This window comes from Petaurus breviceps, unplaced genomic scaffold (assembly GCF_028583685.1).
Source record: "Petaurus breviceps papuanus isolate PSGF00001 unplaced genomic scaffold, PetGlider_PUasm1.0 214, whole genome shotgun sequence".
NCBI classification, from domain to species: Eukaryota; Metazoa; Chordata; class Mammalia; order Diprotodontia; family Petauridae; genus Petaurus; species Petaurus breviceps.
This window is the reverse complement of record NW_027185863.1, coordinates 20,778,094-20,797,383: the sequence shown is the minus strand read 5'-3', so window position 1 is coordinate 20,797,383 and position 19,290 is coordinate 20,778,094. Positions and strand designations below refer to the sequence as shown.

At 37.8% G+C, this 19,290-nt stretch overlaps 1 protein-coding gene across 1 annotated transcript in view; it reads right to left on the bottom strand.

Annotated features, from left to right (window-relative positions):
• Window positions 1–1,355: 1,355 nt before the first annotated feature.
• Window positions 1,356–19,290, bottom strand: part of EFNB2 (ephrin B2) — a 55,428-nt gene continuing 37,493 nt past the window's right edge. The window contains exons 3-5 of the mRNA XM_069094141.1: window positions 7,690–7,782; window positions 6,827–6,940; window positions 1,356–5,173 (exon numbers count right to left, since the gene is read on the bottom strand). Of these exons, the coding sequence (XP_068950242.1) occupies window positions 4,785–5,173; window positions 6,827–6,940; window positions 7,690–7,782 (596 nt within the window). The 3' untranslated portion in view covers window positions 1,356–4,784. The remainder of the gene's footprint in view (window positions 5,174–6,826; window positions 6,941–7,689; window positions 7,783–19,290) is intronic.

The window sequence follows — 19,290 nt, the reverse complement described above, 5'->3', positions numbered from 1 at the left end:
CCATGTTGCCCTCCCAAGGACATGGTGAGGCAGGTGCTGTTATCCACATTTATAGAGATAAGGGAACAGAGAAATTAAATGATCCACCCAGGGTTTTACAGCTGTCAATCAGGATTTGAATCCAGATATTCCTAAACTCAAAGTAAATTGCTTCATCCACCATCCCATGCAATCCCTCATCCCAGCAATGAAGTAAAACCAGAAGGTACAATCAATAGCAATACTCGGATATCCTTCTTCCCTCATTTTTCCTCTGGGAAGTCAAATCTTCGAGGACAAGAAGTGATCACAGGGATCACCTAGTCCAACATACATTTTTTATTAGAGTGCCAGTGAAGTTAAGTGATTAGTCCAAGGTCAACAGGCATATCGAGGTCCAGAGCCCAGGCCTCCTTACTCCCAAGGCAGCATTCTTTCCACCACATAATGCTGCCATTGTTTAGTCACAGACGATAGCCATAAGCCACAGCCAGCGGATTTGATTATGAGAGGAGCCTGAGAGAAAAAAAATGCAAATCCATCACCACTTCTGGAAAATCAACTAGAACATTCTCTAATGATGGTAGTCAGCAGTTTTTTTCTTCAAATGCACTGGTTCTTGGGTTTATGGCCTACACCAAAGGCAACTTAAGCAAACTAAAGAGGGTTACTTTTTGTAGTTACATAATGGCTCACCCAGCAAGTAAGAAGCTGATTTGGCTGCAATGTGAGTAAAGCCGATTAAACTCACTTCCAGCCTCCAAGCTTACTTCAAGTCCAGTATCAATAAGTGTACCTCAACCTACAGGTTTACCCTTTGCCAGCATTAACTTGTCAGTCATTATTCCCTAGGTTATTCAGGGAAGACAAATAATCTGACAGATGGGAATTATACAGTGAGGGCTGTGTTTACTAAGTTGCCTTTCCCAACTGGAAACTCTTAAGACAATTCAGAAGCAAACCTTAGGAGGGCTAAGGTATCTTTCCCCTCCTTTCCCACCACATTCCAATCCCCAGAGCACCACCAAAGAAAGTTCTGTGTCTGTGAATGATTAATCAAATGATGCACTTCTAATTAAACTATGGGACATTTTCAGAATGACTAGGTTTTAGAAAACTGAAGAAGATGTAAAATTATTCTTAAAACATGTGGCTAGATTTTCAGGAAATGGTTGTGAGTTCATGGCTGTGCAGCTGATATTGAGGGCAATGTAACATACATGCGCTACTCTGAAAAGTGCATACGTATCTTCCAGAGAGAATGCTACAGGTAAAATGCCTAGCAATTACAGAGGAATAGACTAGGGTAAAAGAAAAGAAAAGAATCAAAGAAAAGAAAAGGAAAAAAAGAGGAAAGGAAAATACTTTGAAGGCAATTTTTCCATAGGAAAAAAATATTTTATTTTTTAAGAACAAATTCAGTTTGAAACAGACGTGGAATGTGATTTTTCACGGATTTCATTTTCGGGGGGGAGGGGGATTGGGGTGGGGGGGAGGACTAACTGCGATGTGGAACTAAAGCAGATTTAAAAACCTATGACAGGCTATTAAAAAAAAAACAAAGAAAGAAAAAAATATTTATAACTCAAGCATAATACTGTGTTACTTACAAATTGGACAACAAAATTTTAAATAAATATTCATGGTACACAATTACGGCACAAATATGCAGCAATTTGGCAACCTTTTAAACCATTTTTTTTTCCTCATTACAGTGCAAAGGGGAAAGACACTGCCTTTAAACAAGCTGTAGCTAAATACATTGCAAAATTCAAATTTTATACAAAACATCTTGCTTAGACTTTATAAAAAACCAACATTGCTCTATGTACACAATCTGGTTAAGAAAAGCCATTTCTGTCTTGTTTTCATGTGTATTTTATTAAAAAGGTGAATAAGGCTACTGTAACACCCCGAATCCATATACAGTATATCTGAACCTATTTACAGCATCTTCACTTAAACATGATGGTGCAAATTCCAAAGTCAGGTGACTAGGGATGATAATACAAGCAAGGCATTTACAGTAACTTTCCAAAGCTGAACCAACTTCAAATAAAGGAACAGTTGGTAGATTGTCATATTCTGCACCAGACACAAAACAGACACACAGTACACATTTTCAATTGGTTGCAGGTAACTCTTCATTGATTCATCTGATTTTTCACAGTTTAGTACATGACCGAAACGTAGCCAACTGATGATACATAAATTTGATTTCATTAAAATCAGACTCACTATTCCCAGGTTCCCCCTTCTCTTCCCTCTCCCCACCCTGAAAATAAAATTTTAATGGCTTACAAGAAAATCTTGTATGGATTCACATAAAGAAGAAAAGGGCTGGGGGTGATGGAAAGAATTACATACGTACTGTGGTTAGTCACCATGGTAACATTCCACAGAACTATGATATAGATATATATAATATATATTGCAGATATATATTATACATATATGTACACACACTCCACACACCCATTCTCTCACACAAACACGCATTTTGGACCAACGTCATTTTTCAGGTTCAGGAAATAGAGAGAATTATCATTTCTGTGACAGTTCATTTTTGCAGGTACTCACTGGAGGTTTGAGAACCTTAAAATGCTGTTGCTACATTTTTTTTTCTTCCAATTCAGAAAGCAAAGTGTTACCATAGTAACAGGACCATATTAAAGATGTCTATTTTGCATAGCACATAAAAAGTAGGTTTCATGTTTACTTTTTCTTTTTTTTCCTTCAGAAGGGAGGGCAGGGAGAAGGAGGGGGAGGGGGCAAAAGCTAAACTTTTAAGTGGAACCCCCTCAATGTGACTTGCTGGATTCTAGCGAACACTTCAGCCATAAGGCAAGGGAAAACACAACACAGAAAATAAATGCCGGAACATCTTGTCATTGTTAAATATATGATGCAGCAACATCGATTTCCTGGTATTTTGGGGCTTGTATTTCCTAGTCTACTGTTACGTGAGATGCCTTCAGAGGACTTCTGTTATTTTTGTATTTGCTCTCATTATTGTTATTTTTGGAATGAAGTTGTTTTTCCCAGAAGTAACTGTCCAATTAAAAAAAAAAAATCTTTTTTTTTTTTTAAAGCACTGAGAGGTCAGACCATTTAACTGCCACAAATGAATTTCACATCTTCTGGTGTGCACTCTGTGCAATCTTAAAATATATATTAGTAATAATCTTTCATTTTATATCCCTTGTGTTCTATACACCTATTATAAATAAGTCATATCTTCCTCCTCCCCCTCGACATCATAATTTATTTCAGTCTTGTGGACTCTTAAGAGGTTTGCCATATGTGCTTTAACTTTTAAACAGAGCACCAGGTGAGCTGCTGTGTCAGTCACAGTACCTAGACTTCACCGTGCAGCAGGGACAGCACCGCCATAAACCAAAGTGTCATAAGGCTCAATCTGGGTCTCTGTGTACGGGATGGGGAGCGGGAGGGGGAGGGGAGAGATCTGACCTACCTTTTAGATATGAGAATTCTTTAATAATGTCAATGATGATGGAAATTACAGCCCATTTGACCTTTGGCTTTTGAACTTCTAGGTCAGATTTGGCTCTCTGCTATTCTCCTAAATGCTTTCCCTGTGTTTCATAAAATGTGATAAGTATAGCAGCTGAGTCTGCTTTAAAAACCATCCCAAAGCAGACTAAGTCTTTCCTACAGCTTCAGAGCTGTGTCTCTTATTGCCAGTACCACAACAGTCCTGCCCTAATATATCATCAGCGGCCTCCTTTTGTCTTTCCCTCCAAGCTTGTTCATTTACTAACAATACCCCCCTTTGTTCTACTGAACCAAAAGGTACTATTTTTTTCTCTCTGAACATTGCTATTTGATAACAGTGAATTCCTTCAAATGCAGCCCTAACCCACTGCGTGTGGTGTCGTGTCTCCTACTTGCCTCTTAAAACTTAGCAAACCAAAGTGCTGTGCTACCTAAAAAATGTTTGTTTGTTTGTTTTCCAGCTTCGTGTTTCAGAGGCAGCAGCATTGGAACTGCAATTGCAGTCAGCCCTTTCCCCCGCCCCACCCCCATCCACGAACTCCTAGTCTTATGCGGCGGACGGCCTAACTTCTGGCTGGAAGGCTCCTTATTAGCAAACACAATTTCTAGAAAATGTATTACCCATTCAACTATAGCTGCTGTAGCAAATGGAAGGAGCGCAGAACTCCCAACAACATTAATGTTCCATTAGTGATGCCGGATGTGGAGTGAAAGGAAATCTGGTGTGAAGGAGAATGGCAGGGCCCTGGACAAACAGAAGTGAACGTAACAGTGATGGACTAAAAGCAAGAGAACTTTTAAGAGTCTTACTTAGCCACAGAGGTCTGTGGGACACATCCAGTATACGCTGAGAGAGACACACACACACACCGAGTCGGGAGACTGCATTTTGAGCTCGAGATCCGAGAGCACCTTCCCAGCGTGTCTAGAACGATTATCGTCCACAAATCACTCCTTCTTCCCTTGGCTTTTTATACATGCCTGAATGCCTGCAGCATCACATGGCTTAGAGAATGATGAATGTAACAAGAGTACAGCAATCAGAATGGGTATCTTCTATATAAAGTCTTCCAGCTTCTAGTGAATATTTATTCACCAAGACAGAAATTCTACAGACTAGGTAAGCTGTCCAGCTCAAGAAGGCTCTCTGCGGAGGGGCTTGGTGCCTTACCCCCCCACTGTGCTCTAGTCAATCCTAATGCACAAGGTGTCATTAAAAACCCTCAACTGAAAGCATCTGACCAGTAAATTTCCTCTGGGAAATCAAAAGGTACCACCAGAGAGTTCTTTCAGACCTTGTAGTAAATGTTTGCTGGACTCTGTGGAGGCATTTCTTGGACTATGTACACTGGATGCCCATAATCTCCGCTGACTTTTTCATAGTGAGGGCAGAAAACACTGTCTGCAGTCCTTAAGGGGATAATAATGTCACTGGGCTCAGAGCCGTTGTTGTTACCACTTCGCTTTGGGGTGGCTAACGTACTGAGGGACAGTGTCGTCGTGTGCTGGGGTGAATGCTTCCTATGTCTTCTCCGGTACTTTAGTAAAAGAACCACTAAGGTGATGATGATGACAATAAAGATGATGCATCCTGAAGCAATCCCTGCAAATAAGGCCACTTCGGAACCAAGGATATTGTTCCCCGAATGTCCAGCACTGTTGCCATCTGTGCTAGAACCTAGAGAGAATCAAACACAGAAAGAGAAAAACAGAATTTATCACTGCCCTGGATGCTGACAGGCTATTTCTGCGGCCCTTAAAAAAAATGTGAAAACTAAGCAGAACCAAAGAATTAAGTGGCAGCTAAACTTTGACAAACCAATTACCCAGTTCGACAGCTGAATGCAAACAGCAGAAGTCAGCAATCAATAGGAAACAAGACTTTGTGTCTCTGGGTCTTACTTTTATGCTGCTTTCAAACCACATTGTTTTCTTTTTATACATCATCATCCATCAGCAGCAAGGACTGGCAGTGACAGGCAGCTCTTGATTCATGCCTCATCTTTTAACCGATGTTAGCTAGCCTGAGGCAGCAATAGGGGGGTAGCAAGAAAAAGAAAATGGCCAGTTCTCAGCTCAGGTTTTACTGTTCACGTTGTATTGCCCTGACGCCTTTACTTTAAGGGTGGTGGTTTCATGGGAGTCTTCAAAATAGCTGGCTTCTAAGGAAATGCCCCGCCTACTGGTAGAACAGCCTTAGAATGTGAAAAGAATGATGAGAACCAGGAAAGCGCTCCACTCTAACCCATTTTTATTTTTTGATTTGCACTTAAAATACAGTTGGAAGGCAGGAGAAACTCTCACACTGAACAGACTGCCAACCCAAATGTTAAGAGCTAAAAAAATTGCCTGGCATCATTATATTATCCATTTATCAGTTTGTCACAAGAATTTGACACATCTTGTCATAGAAAGTTAGAAATAACAACTTCCCTCCTTGACGCTTGATAAGAGATAGAATATTACTGCAGATGCTAAATTCACATGACTACCCACTAGGCCCACAGATCCCAGAGCACAAAATTGCTGACGTCTGCTCAACAAGTGCTATATAAAAAATTCATTAGCATGGCAACAAATATATAGCTATTGCTAGAAGAAGACTGTTGAGAAAATGAAGTTAAATGACAATCAGGTTTGCCTGGTAGTATTCTCAATCTCTGTCAGTGATCTGTTTAGTTTTTATGTAAATTTAAAATGCAAAATATTTTTTAAGTGCTCTATTAAAAAAAAAAAGACCAAGCCTAGAAAGTAATCTTTTAAAATCCAACTATCTGAAAAGTACAAAAGGATCAATTAGGCTCTTTGTGGACTAGATATAATTAGACGAGAGATTAGAGCATTAATTATATATACATTAATGTAAGATTCAAACTGATGTGCAAAACCAGCTTGATAATGCATTAGGAAGGAAAAAAGAAAGACTGAAAATTACTCTGCTCTACCAGGCTAGTGTTATAGAACAGTTCTTATAGCAGCTAAATAAAGCTATTTTGAGACATGCATGGCCCAAACTTTCTTGGAAAGAGATCTTATTCTTATTAGATGCAATTAATTCTAAATTCAACCAGGTGGAGCAAGGTAGTAGAGGAGAGTATTTGTTTCACTGCCTAGAGAACCTTTGATGGAGTGGGGGTAACAAAAATATTTTTATTTGGTTCTATTCTTAAAAGATTGCCTTCAACTGACTACAGATGACAATATTTGAAATAATCAGCCAAACAGAAAACCTAATAATCCTAGGGTAATGGGTGGGGGGAGGGGAGAGAAGTGACCAAATTGGTCATTACACTAGAATGTACCACCCCATAACAGAATCATGCTTATGTACCTGGATTTGGTTTTACAAAAGGACTTGTTGTTGAACTTCTTCCATTTGTGCCAGCTTCCAGCTCTGGACGTCTTGTTGGGTCATTATTCCTGGTTGACCCAGAAGAACTGGCATCTATATGAAAAACAAATGATTAATTACGGCTTAGACATCTAATGATATTAAGCTTTATGAGCTGGATATAGATCTCATGAAGCATGAATAGCTCTGAACAGAAGATTCTTTATGCAAAGTACTGTGAGATACAAGAATGTAATTTTCCTTTTAAAGCAAAATGGTTATACTAGTGATTTCAGAGGTTTAGATTGTGAGGCCATCTGTGGAAACTATAGGGATTCTTGCATTTGGCAAGCAAAGCTTTGCAGATGACATTTCAATTTAACTGAGCAAGTTGACTGACTACTATACCAATTTCTAATTAGAAGAATAATTCTTTCTTTCTGCACAATAGGTTATCTATATATGAAAAGACACAATGAACAAAAACCTCCTCTGTAGTCTGAAATCAGGAACGAGCAAAACTGTAGAAACATTAGTTTTCATTTTATATCATGTAATTTTGAACCGTGGAGATATTTTGCTTTTGAAGAAAGAAAACAAAAATATTGAAATGCTGGCTTCCTGGCTAGCCTTTCCTTTTAGAGAGATCTCCAATAAAAGATTCTTATTACATTGACTTGAGGAAATCTGTCAGTAGCTCATCGTACAGTAAAATAGGCTTTGCTTTCAAAACTCAGGGGAAGAATGAGTGAGCTAGACTCTGTTGGCACACACTGGTCCACCCTATTAAAAGAAGCCTGAACTCTAAGTGTGGGGACTGAAACAGATCAAAGGGATTTCATGAAGCAGCAGATGGTCTTTACCTTGTCCAACTTTCATGAGGATCTTCATGGCTTTTGTCTGGCACACCCCTCCCTCCTGGTTATCCAGGCCCTCCAAAGACCCATTTGATGTAGCTGATTAAAAATAAAATGAACAAAAAAAATAAAGAAAGAAAAATCAGGAAATCAATAAGCCAAGTTTACATGAACATGAAATGTCTGAAAACAATTTTAAAAAATAAGAATTCGCTCTTAGTCAGTCAAGTTTTCCAAAAGGGTTTGTTCCCCAAAAGGCATGAAATGCTCAAAGTCAAAATGCAAAAGAAAACAAAAGAAAACCAAAAAGAAAATTACAAAAAATAAAAATAAAAATGAACAAATCGGCAGGTTGTATATTTTACATAAACAGTGGTGTATGTATGTTATTAGGCTTCATATTTACTTAAGCACTTTCTTCTTCCTTCACAATTGACCATCTAAGTATTATTCTAGATGAAAGGGATAGTGCCTTCCAAAAAAAGCCAACCAATCAACGATTTCAGGGATAAGCTCAAAAGAGCAAGGTACTTAATACAGTAATTTTTTAAAGTGACAATCACCAAACAACACCTGCTTCCTTCAGTATAGATTTCCTGTTGAAAGAACAATTAGCTTGATTCTCCTCCCTGCACCAGGGAATATAAGTTCCCTGAGCAAAATATAGAGAGGGGCCCTTTTTTGTTCCTCCCCTCAACCTCTCCTTTCTCTTCCCTGGTTCCTGTACTGTATCTCAAAAGAGATTTATTCTCCTGTAAGCATGGTTACAGGTCCTGATGTCATTCCTTAAATATAGACATCTACTTTAAAAATAGAAGAAGGGGTTTCCTGCTAGTATGCTTTCAGAGATTCACAGCCTAGGCCGTATCTTTCACAATAAAAGTCTGGTCTTGGGAAACATTCAAGTGGGTCGTTTGCACCCACAACACTAACTGCTCTATTCCCTCTACAATACGGAAGGAATATGAGGTGACTTCTTTTCAGACACAACATGTCTCATATTCATCAATCTGGTACATGAGGGTTGAGAGTCCTATTCAAAGCCCATGGTACAGGTAAGTAGGTAGGTAGGTAGGTAGGTGTAGGCTTCCTCACTGTAGTCCAGCCCCCTGCACTGATACTATTCAAAGGCGGGGGGACTGACTGGCTACTTGCAGAAGAAGGGGAAAAGGAGAGAATGTGGACACTGTGTCAAGCCTAGTTTAAATATTCTTTCAACTCTGCGTTAAATTTTCCTGCTGTTGAATGTTTTGTTCTGGCTCTTGTAATAGTGAGTACAGATAAGCTCTGTAACTGAAGGTAAGTAGTTAGAAGACTGGCTACTACGGAAAGACTTTATTTAAATAGCTGGATTAGTAATATCAGTCCTAGCCTCAAGAGGCCTAGAAACTGCCAGAAGCAGGTTCAGAAGGAGAATGTATTTCTTCTAACTGCAGAAGGCAAGGAATGGAGTGTTTCATATGACAGTGGATTTTTTTTGTAATTAAAAAAAAAGTCTCTGAAAAGCAGGAGAAGTTTACATAGAAAAAACCCATGCACTTTTGTGCAGGTAAAGGAAGGTCAGATTTTTCCTGGCATCCATGCAGAGAGCATTCTCCAAAGGGAACACAAGAGTATGTTCTCTAACTGTGATGTCTGAGAATTCATTTCTACCTGATCCCCATCCGTGCACCTAGTCCTTAAACACTGAAAGCTGATATTTTTATGCACCAGGAGACAGCATTTTTACTCCTCTTGCTTTCTTGAAGTCTCAGGATTCATTCCGCTTTCTGCCTAAGAAAGTAAGCAGGCATTTCCCCTGTGTTCATATTGGTTTTTGCTTTTCCCAAAGCACATACCCCCCCTCTCCCTCCCCAATTCAATAAACTCCAGTGGCTCCTATTACTCTGGTGACTTCCTCTCTAGGTTCTAATATAAACTCCTCTGTCATATTAAGTGTGTCACAATGTTTTTTTTTTTTTCAAATATTTTGAGTATTCTGGCCCATTACATCCTTCCACATACTCTACAGTCCAGCCATACTGGTCTACTTGTAGTTCCTTACATACAATACTAAATATTTAGCCTACTAAACTTTGCATTAGTGGTCCCCGTTCTTGGAATCCATACCCTTTTCACTTCCAACTCTTAGAATCCCTGATTTCCTTCAGGACTCAACCCAAGTGACACCTCTAAAGCCTTCTAATACTCTCTTTCCCAAACCTACTTTGCATGAATTTTGTATATATTCTGTATATACTTATATATGCACATGTTATCTTCCCTGCTAGAATGTAAGCACCTTGGGGACAAAAATAGTTTCACTTTTATTTTTGTAGCCTCTGAGCTTAACACATTGTCTGGCATATAGCAAACATTTAATAAATGCTTATTCATCAATCGACTGATGTTTCTAATCCACCCCCAGTCTTAACCTTTCTGCTATAGCCAGTATTGAATTTTTTCATTTAATAGACCCTTGCAAAACTAAGTTAAATTCTAAGGTTAAAAATAACTCTATTAGGGGCGGCTAGGTGGCGCAATGAATACAACACTGGCCCTGGAGTCAGGAGGACCTGAATTCAAATCCAGCCTCAGACACTTGACACACTTACTAGCTGTGTAACTTTGGGCAAGTCATTTAACCCCAACTGCCCTCCAAAAAGCAAAAAAAAACCCAAAAACCCAACAACAAACAAAAAAAAAAACAACTTTATTGTAACAGGTTCCTTCTACACAAAGCTCACATAACACCATAGATGTAGAGCTGGGCAGGACCTGAGGTTGTGTAGTCCAACAGAGTAAACTGAGACCTGGAGAGATTAAGGTCAAGCAGGTAACGAGTAGCAGAACTGGGATTTGAACTAAGGTTCTCTAATTAAAAAAAAAAAAAGTATTCCTACACCTGTACCAAATACAGTCTCTCAGCTTGAAAGCTCTACTAATATTACTAACTGCATTATTTTAGTGATGTACCTGGACTCACCACAAATTCTGAAGACATAAGTAAATTATTTGCCATATTATTTAAGGACAACAACCCAATACTTAACAGTCAGCATGAACCGAAGCAATAAACAGAATCATTACAGCTTGCAAGAATCTAAGTTCATTGTGTTTCACTTGAGTCCTTAGTTTTTCCCTTTTTCCTCTTCCTCATCAAATTCAAACACAGACTTGAGATCTTCTCTATTTCTAATCTATCAATCAGTTCATCCGTTTAGAAAGAAACGAAAAAGCAAACAAACTAGAAAACCATGTATTTCTCTAAGTGGACTCCCATCATCTCTGAATACAGATTTAACAAGGCCCCACCTCCATGGTTCAGTTCTTGATCAAAAGCTCTTTCTTCTTTTGATTTTTCTTTTTTCAAATATAAGAGGTGAGCCATACACTAAGGATGAAGTGGAGAACTGTGAGTCTGGCTTAGATCCTGACCTTACTTATTTCTGGGAATTCCTCAGTGCTTTACAACTTACATTCATTGCATTGACTCTGATATTTGTCCTTTCTATTCCTTTGCCCCATCCTGCATTTGTACTTCTGCTATTGGCTAATAAGTAGTCTTCCAATATGTCCTTATTCTATGTTGTAGATCTATAGAAGTACCCTCACTTACATTAGTATCAAGCCCCACAAAATGAAAGGCCTAAAAAAACATCAGTGCTCATGGTATATGCTAAAAACAAGATTTGAAACATACTTCCATAATCTCACCAAAAATAATGGGAAGAATGTTTGTTTTTTTTACATCTGAAAGTGGCGGAGAAGGGAGAAATTCTAGATGCAAAATCAACCATGCAGGTGCCAAAAGGTACTTTATTATATAGCACATGTGCCAAACTTTATATACTTTGTGCCAGAACACAAGGATAAGGGTATGGTAGAAAGTAAGGATGGAGTAATGATAAGGAGAAACTATATATATATATATATATTTTTTTTTTTAAGTTGAACAGACATGTAGGTGATGGGTTCTTAATCTTTTTTGTGTGTGTCATAAGCCAGTTTGACAGCCTGGCCTCTGGACTCTTTCTCAGAATAACATTTTTAAATGCCTAAAAATAAAATATATAGGTTTACAAATGATACCAATTACATTGAAGGAAAAGCTATCAAAATGCCATTTAAAATAAGTTCATGGACTCCTGGTTAAGAATCTCTAGTCCAGGTAGTCACTCCTGATTGCATCTGATTTGTGACTGCCTTAGATTGCCAATATTTGGGTCATTTTAAAATTTCTTCTCTCTTGAATATCACATCTGTTATTTTGGGAACAACTGGATTTAGCCTAAAATGCAGTCAAACCAAACTCTGCCACCCACAAAATTTAAAACAATAATAGATAAATAAATAAAACTAGTACCAATTACAGAAGTAGCTTGAGTTAACACTACAGGGACACAAGAAGATAAGGTGGTGTGAAGAAGGCAGATCTAACTCAGCAGTATTACTGTGTAAGACTGAACAAACCACAATTAAGTTGATGTTTTTTTTTCTTTAATGAGATCAAACTGGTATTGTTTTGTTGTGCATGTGTGTGTGTGCGTTTGTGTGGTGTTTTGTTTTGTTTTAGGGAGGCTTTTTTGTTTTTTACTGCTGCTAAGGCCAGTGTTTGAGGCATTGATATTGGATGAATGAATCTTCAATAAAATCCACTTTTCCTGCCTACCAGTGGTTCTACTGAAGACACAGGATATATTGCTTAGAGCTGTCTGCATACTCTGAGAAATGACTTTCAGAAGAGGACTAGGTTCTGCTCCTCCCTTTAATTAAACTGCTAATTAGCCAAGGTTACTTGAGGAAATTATTCCCAAAAATGTCATTAAGACTGTCAAAATATCACCTGATGTATTTGGTTATGGGTATGTTTGGGTGGGGGTAGCTGAAACCCACTTCTCTAGGCTTCCCAGTGATGAAGGACTTCCATTTTAGAAGGGAGGAATCATCTCAGATGTCACAAAACACTTTCAAGATGTTAATACTTGTTGAAATCTCAGTGTACAAAAGTCAAACATAATACCACGTGCAAAATATTCCTGAATGTTTTCAGCTGGTTTTATATTTGATCCTAGATGCAAATTACAGCTACCTTGATCCAATCCTCCCTGTCCCCAAACCTATTATATGTTCTCCTGGGGAAGAGGAGGGGGTAAGCCATAATCCTGTAGCCCTCTTACATTGGCTTTGGCTACACACAGATTTTTTCACTTTGTGGTTTTGGGCTTTTTTTGTCATTGTTGGTAGTTATTTTTTTAATGATAGTTTCAACTGAAGGCATGAACAGTTATGAACTCATGAAATTATTTGCTTACATTTGAAAAGAGAAATTAATATTCTGAGTCTTGTCTTCCCAGCAACAACCACTAAGAAACCTTTAAAACACAGTGTGATTTGAAAAAAATAAGAGATATTACACAATGCTTAGGAATAAAGCTTAGTAATAAAATTTTAAGGGGCACATGATCTAATGATTTTAGCATTTGCTTTATTTTTTAAAATTATTCTCATAAAAAAGCAAAAATACATTTATTCATTAATCCTCAATTAAATAATGGCACCAGAAATGGCAAGTATTTCTGGATTATCTTCTTCATCATAACCTAATGAAGCTACAAACATGAGATTGCTAAATGGATTTAACTATATTTACTCAATTAAACAGGGAAAAAAAAGCCTGATTTTGTCATAGCTGAGCTTCTGGTGAATGGAAATCACTATAGGCTCCAAGAAAAAAAATATATATATATATAAGATGGAAAGTTGCCATAAATAGTTTTCTATCAGGCAGATCTCAAAGCTTGATTTGCAGTAAGTAAAGGTCATTCAGTCAAAGGTATCCAAAGTTCATACTGTTTAAATGGCCCCAAATGTTTCTGAAAATGACACTGATCAGATCTTGAGTTTTCACAGTTCTCTTCTTTTATGCTTACTTGCAGCCCTTGCTGACTATGTGCGTACTGCCCTGGCTATCAGTACAAAAAAAGGCAACCCGAGGAAACCAGAAAAAGCAGACAAGAGTATTTCTGGCTATGATTTTTATACAGTCCCCATGGAGAGGAAGTAATATTACATTTTAATATGTCTTCATTTGATTGTTATTACTTTGCTTCCCAGGAGGCTAAGCTGCTGTATGGATCTTGGCTGTGTCCAGCCCATCACGTTGGTAACATTGCTCTAATCAGATGGAGAGTTAAGCTGCTGGATTTGTGCCTATATATGGCTTTCCATTCACAAAGAGATTAGAAATGATGGCAAGAATGCAAAATCAAGGCTGTTTCACTCTAAAAACTAAAAGAAATATCCCTACTACCTTCATTATTAAAAAAAAAATTAAATTATAAAACTCATGAAAATTCAAGCCTGGCCTACATACTAAGCACTATTCCTTACATATAAATTATTTTAAAGTATAGATGGGCAGATGGAGAGAACTGAAAACAGTTTGTTATCCTACATTCAATAAAAGTATTCCTCAAAACAGAAAAGGCCAATTAAAGAGAGAGGAACTGAATAACAGTTGAAACATTTTCTATAGAAGTAAAAACTTGGACTTTGTGAAAAGCAATGCTTGTTATTATCAATTCAATCCCATTTGATTGATATGGTAAATAAGATAATAAACCCAATTTCATTTAATTATAAAGCAAATTCATGATTAAGGACTAGCCTGGGGATTTCTTTGGTACAGGGAAGAAGTCCTGGGGGAAGAAATGCCTTCTACCGACTTAGGCCAGCATCTTCGCTGCGACTTAAAGCCTTAGAAAGCTGCCTAAAGCACAGAAAGGTTAAGGTTAAATGACTTGCCCTGGGTCACATGGCCTACCTTCAAGACCAGCTATTCTACTATGCTGTCTCTGTGAAACAACTTACTTAAAAAAACAATAAAGCAAATTCCCTATGGATAATCTCTTTTATGCTTGCTCTTCTCTTCTACCATGCAGATATCTTAGGTCCATTGCACCTCTCTACAGAAATGGAGGCTTTCAAGACAGACTTCTGACATCTCCATAAAAGAAAAAGGAATAAGCATTTAATAGTGCCTTTTATGTACTAGGTACTGTGAGAAGTGCTTTTTACAAAGACCATCTCATTTGATCATATCAGAAGACTTTTATGTAGAAAATGAAGAAATTAACACAACATAGTCTATAAAGAAAAGGAAGGCAAAGTGATTGTTAAAAAATGCACATGAAATATGAACTAGATTATGCTTTTCCTTTTTACAAATCTTTGGGTTTCCACTAGAAACAAAAATGGAATGAGTTATGCCAGCCAAGGAATACGTAGGTGGATAGATGTTAGGTTACTTAATATGAAAAGTATTGTGCAACAAAATCAGGATACATCTATCTTAAACTCACTGTCATCAGATGTTAACACATTCAAAAATATACTTCAAGAGATGAGGACCAGAAAAAGAATCAACTTCTAGGCACCAAACTGAAGTGGTGTGATGCCTCAGTCAGCATTAACAGCACAAGGCTTTCTTTTTAAGAGCGAGATAGTATGGTATAGAGAGACAGCCTTGTAGTGAAGCTAGACCTGTGTTCAAGTCAATTCTCTTAACACATGCTGGCTGTGTGATACAGGTCCACACTTTTCAGCTCTAGCAAATTCTCTAAGACTCCACTAGAGAGAAAGTGTCAACTGGAATGTCATGACAGATAGAATTTCCTCACCTGGAACCTTCCTACACTAACGAAAACACAGGTCTACTTCCTATTCCATCCTTTTAGGGCAGTTAAGGACTGAACATAGTCATGACCATATTCAACCAAAGAGAAGTGTTACTTTTGCTTTGTAGCCAATTAAGGAATTTCAGGGAAAGCATGGGACGAGGAAACAGTGCAAAAGCAACAAAGAGCTTTCTGAGAATTTTTGGAAAATACCCTAAATGAAGAGCACAGCACAGCATGACTTTCCAAGAGGGCTGCTAGACTAGTCTGTCACTAAGAGCAAGAGAAATCAGCATCCTTTCAAAACTCTACCTAGGAATTTCTTTCCATGAAAGCATATTTCACCTTCTGTAATGGTAATGGGAATTTCAAGATCTTCCCTGCCCCTTAATAAGCCTAAGGGAATTTGAAGGCCTTCCCTACTTTGAAAATATACTCTGCCTCCTAAAAGGATGAGTTTCACATGGAGTCTGTGGTGGGAGGAGTTTGTTGAAGGGTGGAGCAAAGCCCACAGGAAGCTGGGAGTCAGAGCAAGCTAGATGGTTGGGAGGAGAGAACACTTCTGAGGGAGCCAGATAAGTTTTTGAGTAAATATTGGTATTTTGTTGGTTTGTGGGAAGGCTAAAGGATACTGTGGCTCTGTGCTATTGTGGCTAATTAATTTCTTTGTTTCTATGATGGAATCATTTTATTGGTTTTGAGATTCAGTTTTCTGGTGTCTGAATAAATGTTTTGCTTCTGTCTTCTCTATGGAGAGTCTCTTATATTTTTCAATTGAGCACTATACCAGTATACTTATTGTAACCATTGTCGCTGTGAATATTGCACTGGTGCTACACCTTCTTTTGAAGCAAACATTGTGGATGCTTCTACACATTTTCCTTTTGCAGTAGTAAAGAATCAACTGGTACAAGAACAAACCTCTCCATGAGGAAACATGTAATTTGGCATTTCTTACCACTCCCTGAATTTTTAAATCTCCCCTCCATGCTTTATTGGTTTTTCTTTACTAAAATGAGTAGGTTATTTTCACTTGTAAAACACTGTATCATGTTTGTGATTTTTCTATTTATGAATATCTCATACAAGATCCAAGTGTCATGTTATAGTCATTTTGAACTAAAAATTCAAAATGCTAACAGTTACTTTCTTTGAAAGGTAAAAGTAAATCCTATAAAAAACTAATTTGGATAGGATTATACTTAACAGCTGAAAGGACCTTTAGGGTCTTGTTTTAAAGATGGGAACCTGCCCAATGTCACCCCAATGGTAAGCATTACAGGCAGGATTTGAGCCCAGGGTCCCTGACTCTAAGATCTGTGGTCTGTCTACTCTATCAAACTGCCTCTAGAGTAACAAGTTACAATTTAATCCTTTTGACCAGTTCAATATTTTCCACAAATATCCAAAGGTTACTGCATATACATTAATTCTGAAATAAAAGACAATATGTAATGGCCTACCTTCTCTTGTAGTTTGCAATATGCATTATGTATAATAATCTATTACACAAACCGATTGTGAAGGGGCAGAATGGGAATTTAGAGATTTAAGATTTGTTTAAAAGATACTTTGATGTGACCATTAACTCAGACGTCCTCATGGCACTTAATTCTCAGATGCGAGAAAAGGAAGAAGTGGGTAACTGAGTCAAGGAGTCAACACAATGCGGTGCCTTCACCTACACACTCCTGCGTGTCAATCTCAAAAGTACAGGTAATAGTAAAAGAAATAGTAGATACATAGGATTCAGAAAACAAATCCCACCTCATCTTACTCATCGATGGTCACAGTCTTTCAAAATCACACAGGATATTTATAGCTTAGACCACTTAATTTAATCAACTTGCATTCCACAGGCCATCATTAACTTTGTTTAAAAGACAAACCTTGACTGTCATTTCCTAGTCCTTGGAGCAAAACAACAAAGAAAGACAAAGTCCAAAGTACCTTTCCAAGCTCCCTCCGACTCATCCTACTTTTCTCAAGAAGATCAAATAGTCCTGACCATAATAAATTTTCTGCCTTTCTCCAACTAGAAATATGCTAAAATGCATGAAATTTAGTATTTACTCTCTTGTTCTAGCAAACACTCTCCCCTTTGCCCTCACCCTCAAAACCCCCCAACAAACTCTCTAGCTATATCTATCCCTGTATTCCCTGTTTAATTAAATTCTAAGAAATGATTCTATTGGGGTGGAGAATCTTTTAATAAGCCCCAAATTCTATTGCTAAAGAGTTAAAAAGACTCATGCTGGTGAAATATCTCATTAGGATAAATTCCGAAATGACTTTATAAAAAAGCTGCGCATCGGCATACTTTAAGAGATCTTGTCTTATTGCCACAATGATTCAAACATGGTAAATTTACAGAAAGCTTGAATGTCAATAGAATAAAGAGGTTATGCCATTATGCATGTGAGAGGGAAATTTTATTATGGACAAAAAGCCATTAATTAAGATGAGTTGGAGTTTCTTTAAGAAGGTAACTAAATGATCAGTTTCAACTGAAGTCAGTAAACATTTTACACAGTTGGCCTTCTAGAGACAGGGAGAAGTGCTTCATTATACACAAACAAATATAAATAGAAATGCTTCCCTATTGCCATGATGAGGTCTGCTTAACAAAACTAATGGAATTGGTTAACATCCAAGAGACTGTTATTTTTCTCTACTGGCAGTGTTAGAAGAAAAAAAAAAGGAATATATGACATATATTATCTGAGGAAGCATTTTTTGTACCCTACCCTTCCTACACAGAAAACCCAAACTTCTTTTCTGACTGAATCTGCTGTTTAAAAAAAAAATTCTCAGCTTTTGTATAATGATGGAAGTGTCTGGTTAAGAAAGGGTTATAGTAAAAACTTCATAATGATAGAAAAAACCCAACAACCAACAAACTCACGAACCTCCTGCTCATTCTACTGTCACTAATTGCATGCAATGATATTAATGACCCAGTAATTGCCAGACGAGTGGCACTGAAGTGGAAAACATCATTTTGAGGCAGAGTTCATCTCTAGGTGGTAGGACATCACCACTGACTGAGTTAATGTCTACTGACAGTTTAGAATATAACACTAGAGATGAGAAAATGTGCCCCTGTGATGGTATAATAGTTTAGATGGACATGACGTTATTTGCTTTGACCATCTAGAGACCAGCAGTAACCCCAATAAAGTGCTACTGTCTGAGTTTGCCCTATAGATGAACCTCATTCCTTTCAGGGGAGATGTTCTATACTATAACAATCTAGAGCAATTTTCCACATGTTTGCTTCAATAAAAGAATACCTTCATCTCCTGATTTTACATCAGGCACAACAAAACTGGGCTTCATTGCAAACACAAAAAGCTATTTACAATCACATAACTATCCTTCAGTAACACATAGTTTGGCACCTCTGTAATTTGATCAATTATGATACTACCGGGGGATTTGCCAAAAACAGTAGCACTTTTACTTGGCTAAGCTAGTCAGAAGTTTAATACATATGTGAATACGCATGTGCATTTATGGGCTGCTATTAGGAAGATGGAGATGGTGTTTGTATGAGAATTGTATCCTACAGCACCTTTCATTGGGGGGTTTCACAACCTTTTATAATGGCACAGGTCTCCTGAAGAAATGGAGGTTCAGAAAGTTAAGTCACATGGCTGAGCTCCCCAAACTGGTTACTAGGAAGACTGTGAGAACCCAGATCTAACAGACTGCTGACTAAACCACAATGGCAGTGTACTTTCTTGCATCTTTCGCCATCACTTAAAAGTAACAGTTGAATTAATTTATCTTTTGTCAGGTTAAGATTTTTAGTTAGTTGCCAAATCGTGCCAGGGACTAGGGTCCAACATAATATATACATGGAAGTTGTTATATGTTCAGTCTCTCTCTCTCTCTCTCTCTCTCTCTCTCTCTCTCTCTCTCTCTCTCTCTCTCTCTCTCTCTCTCT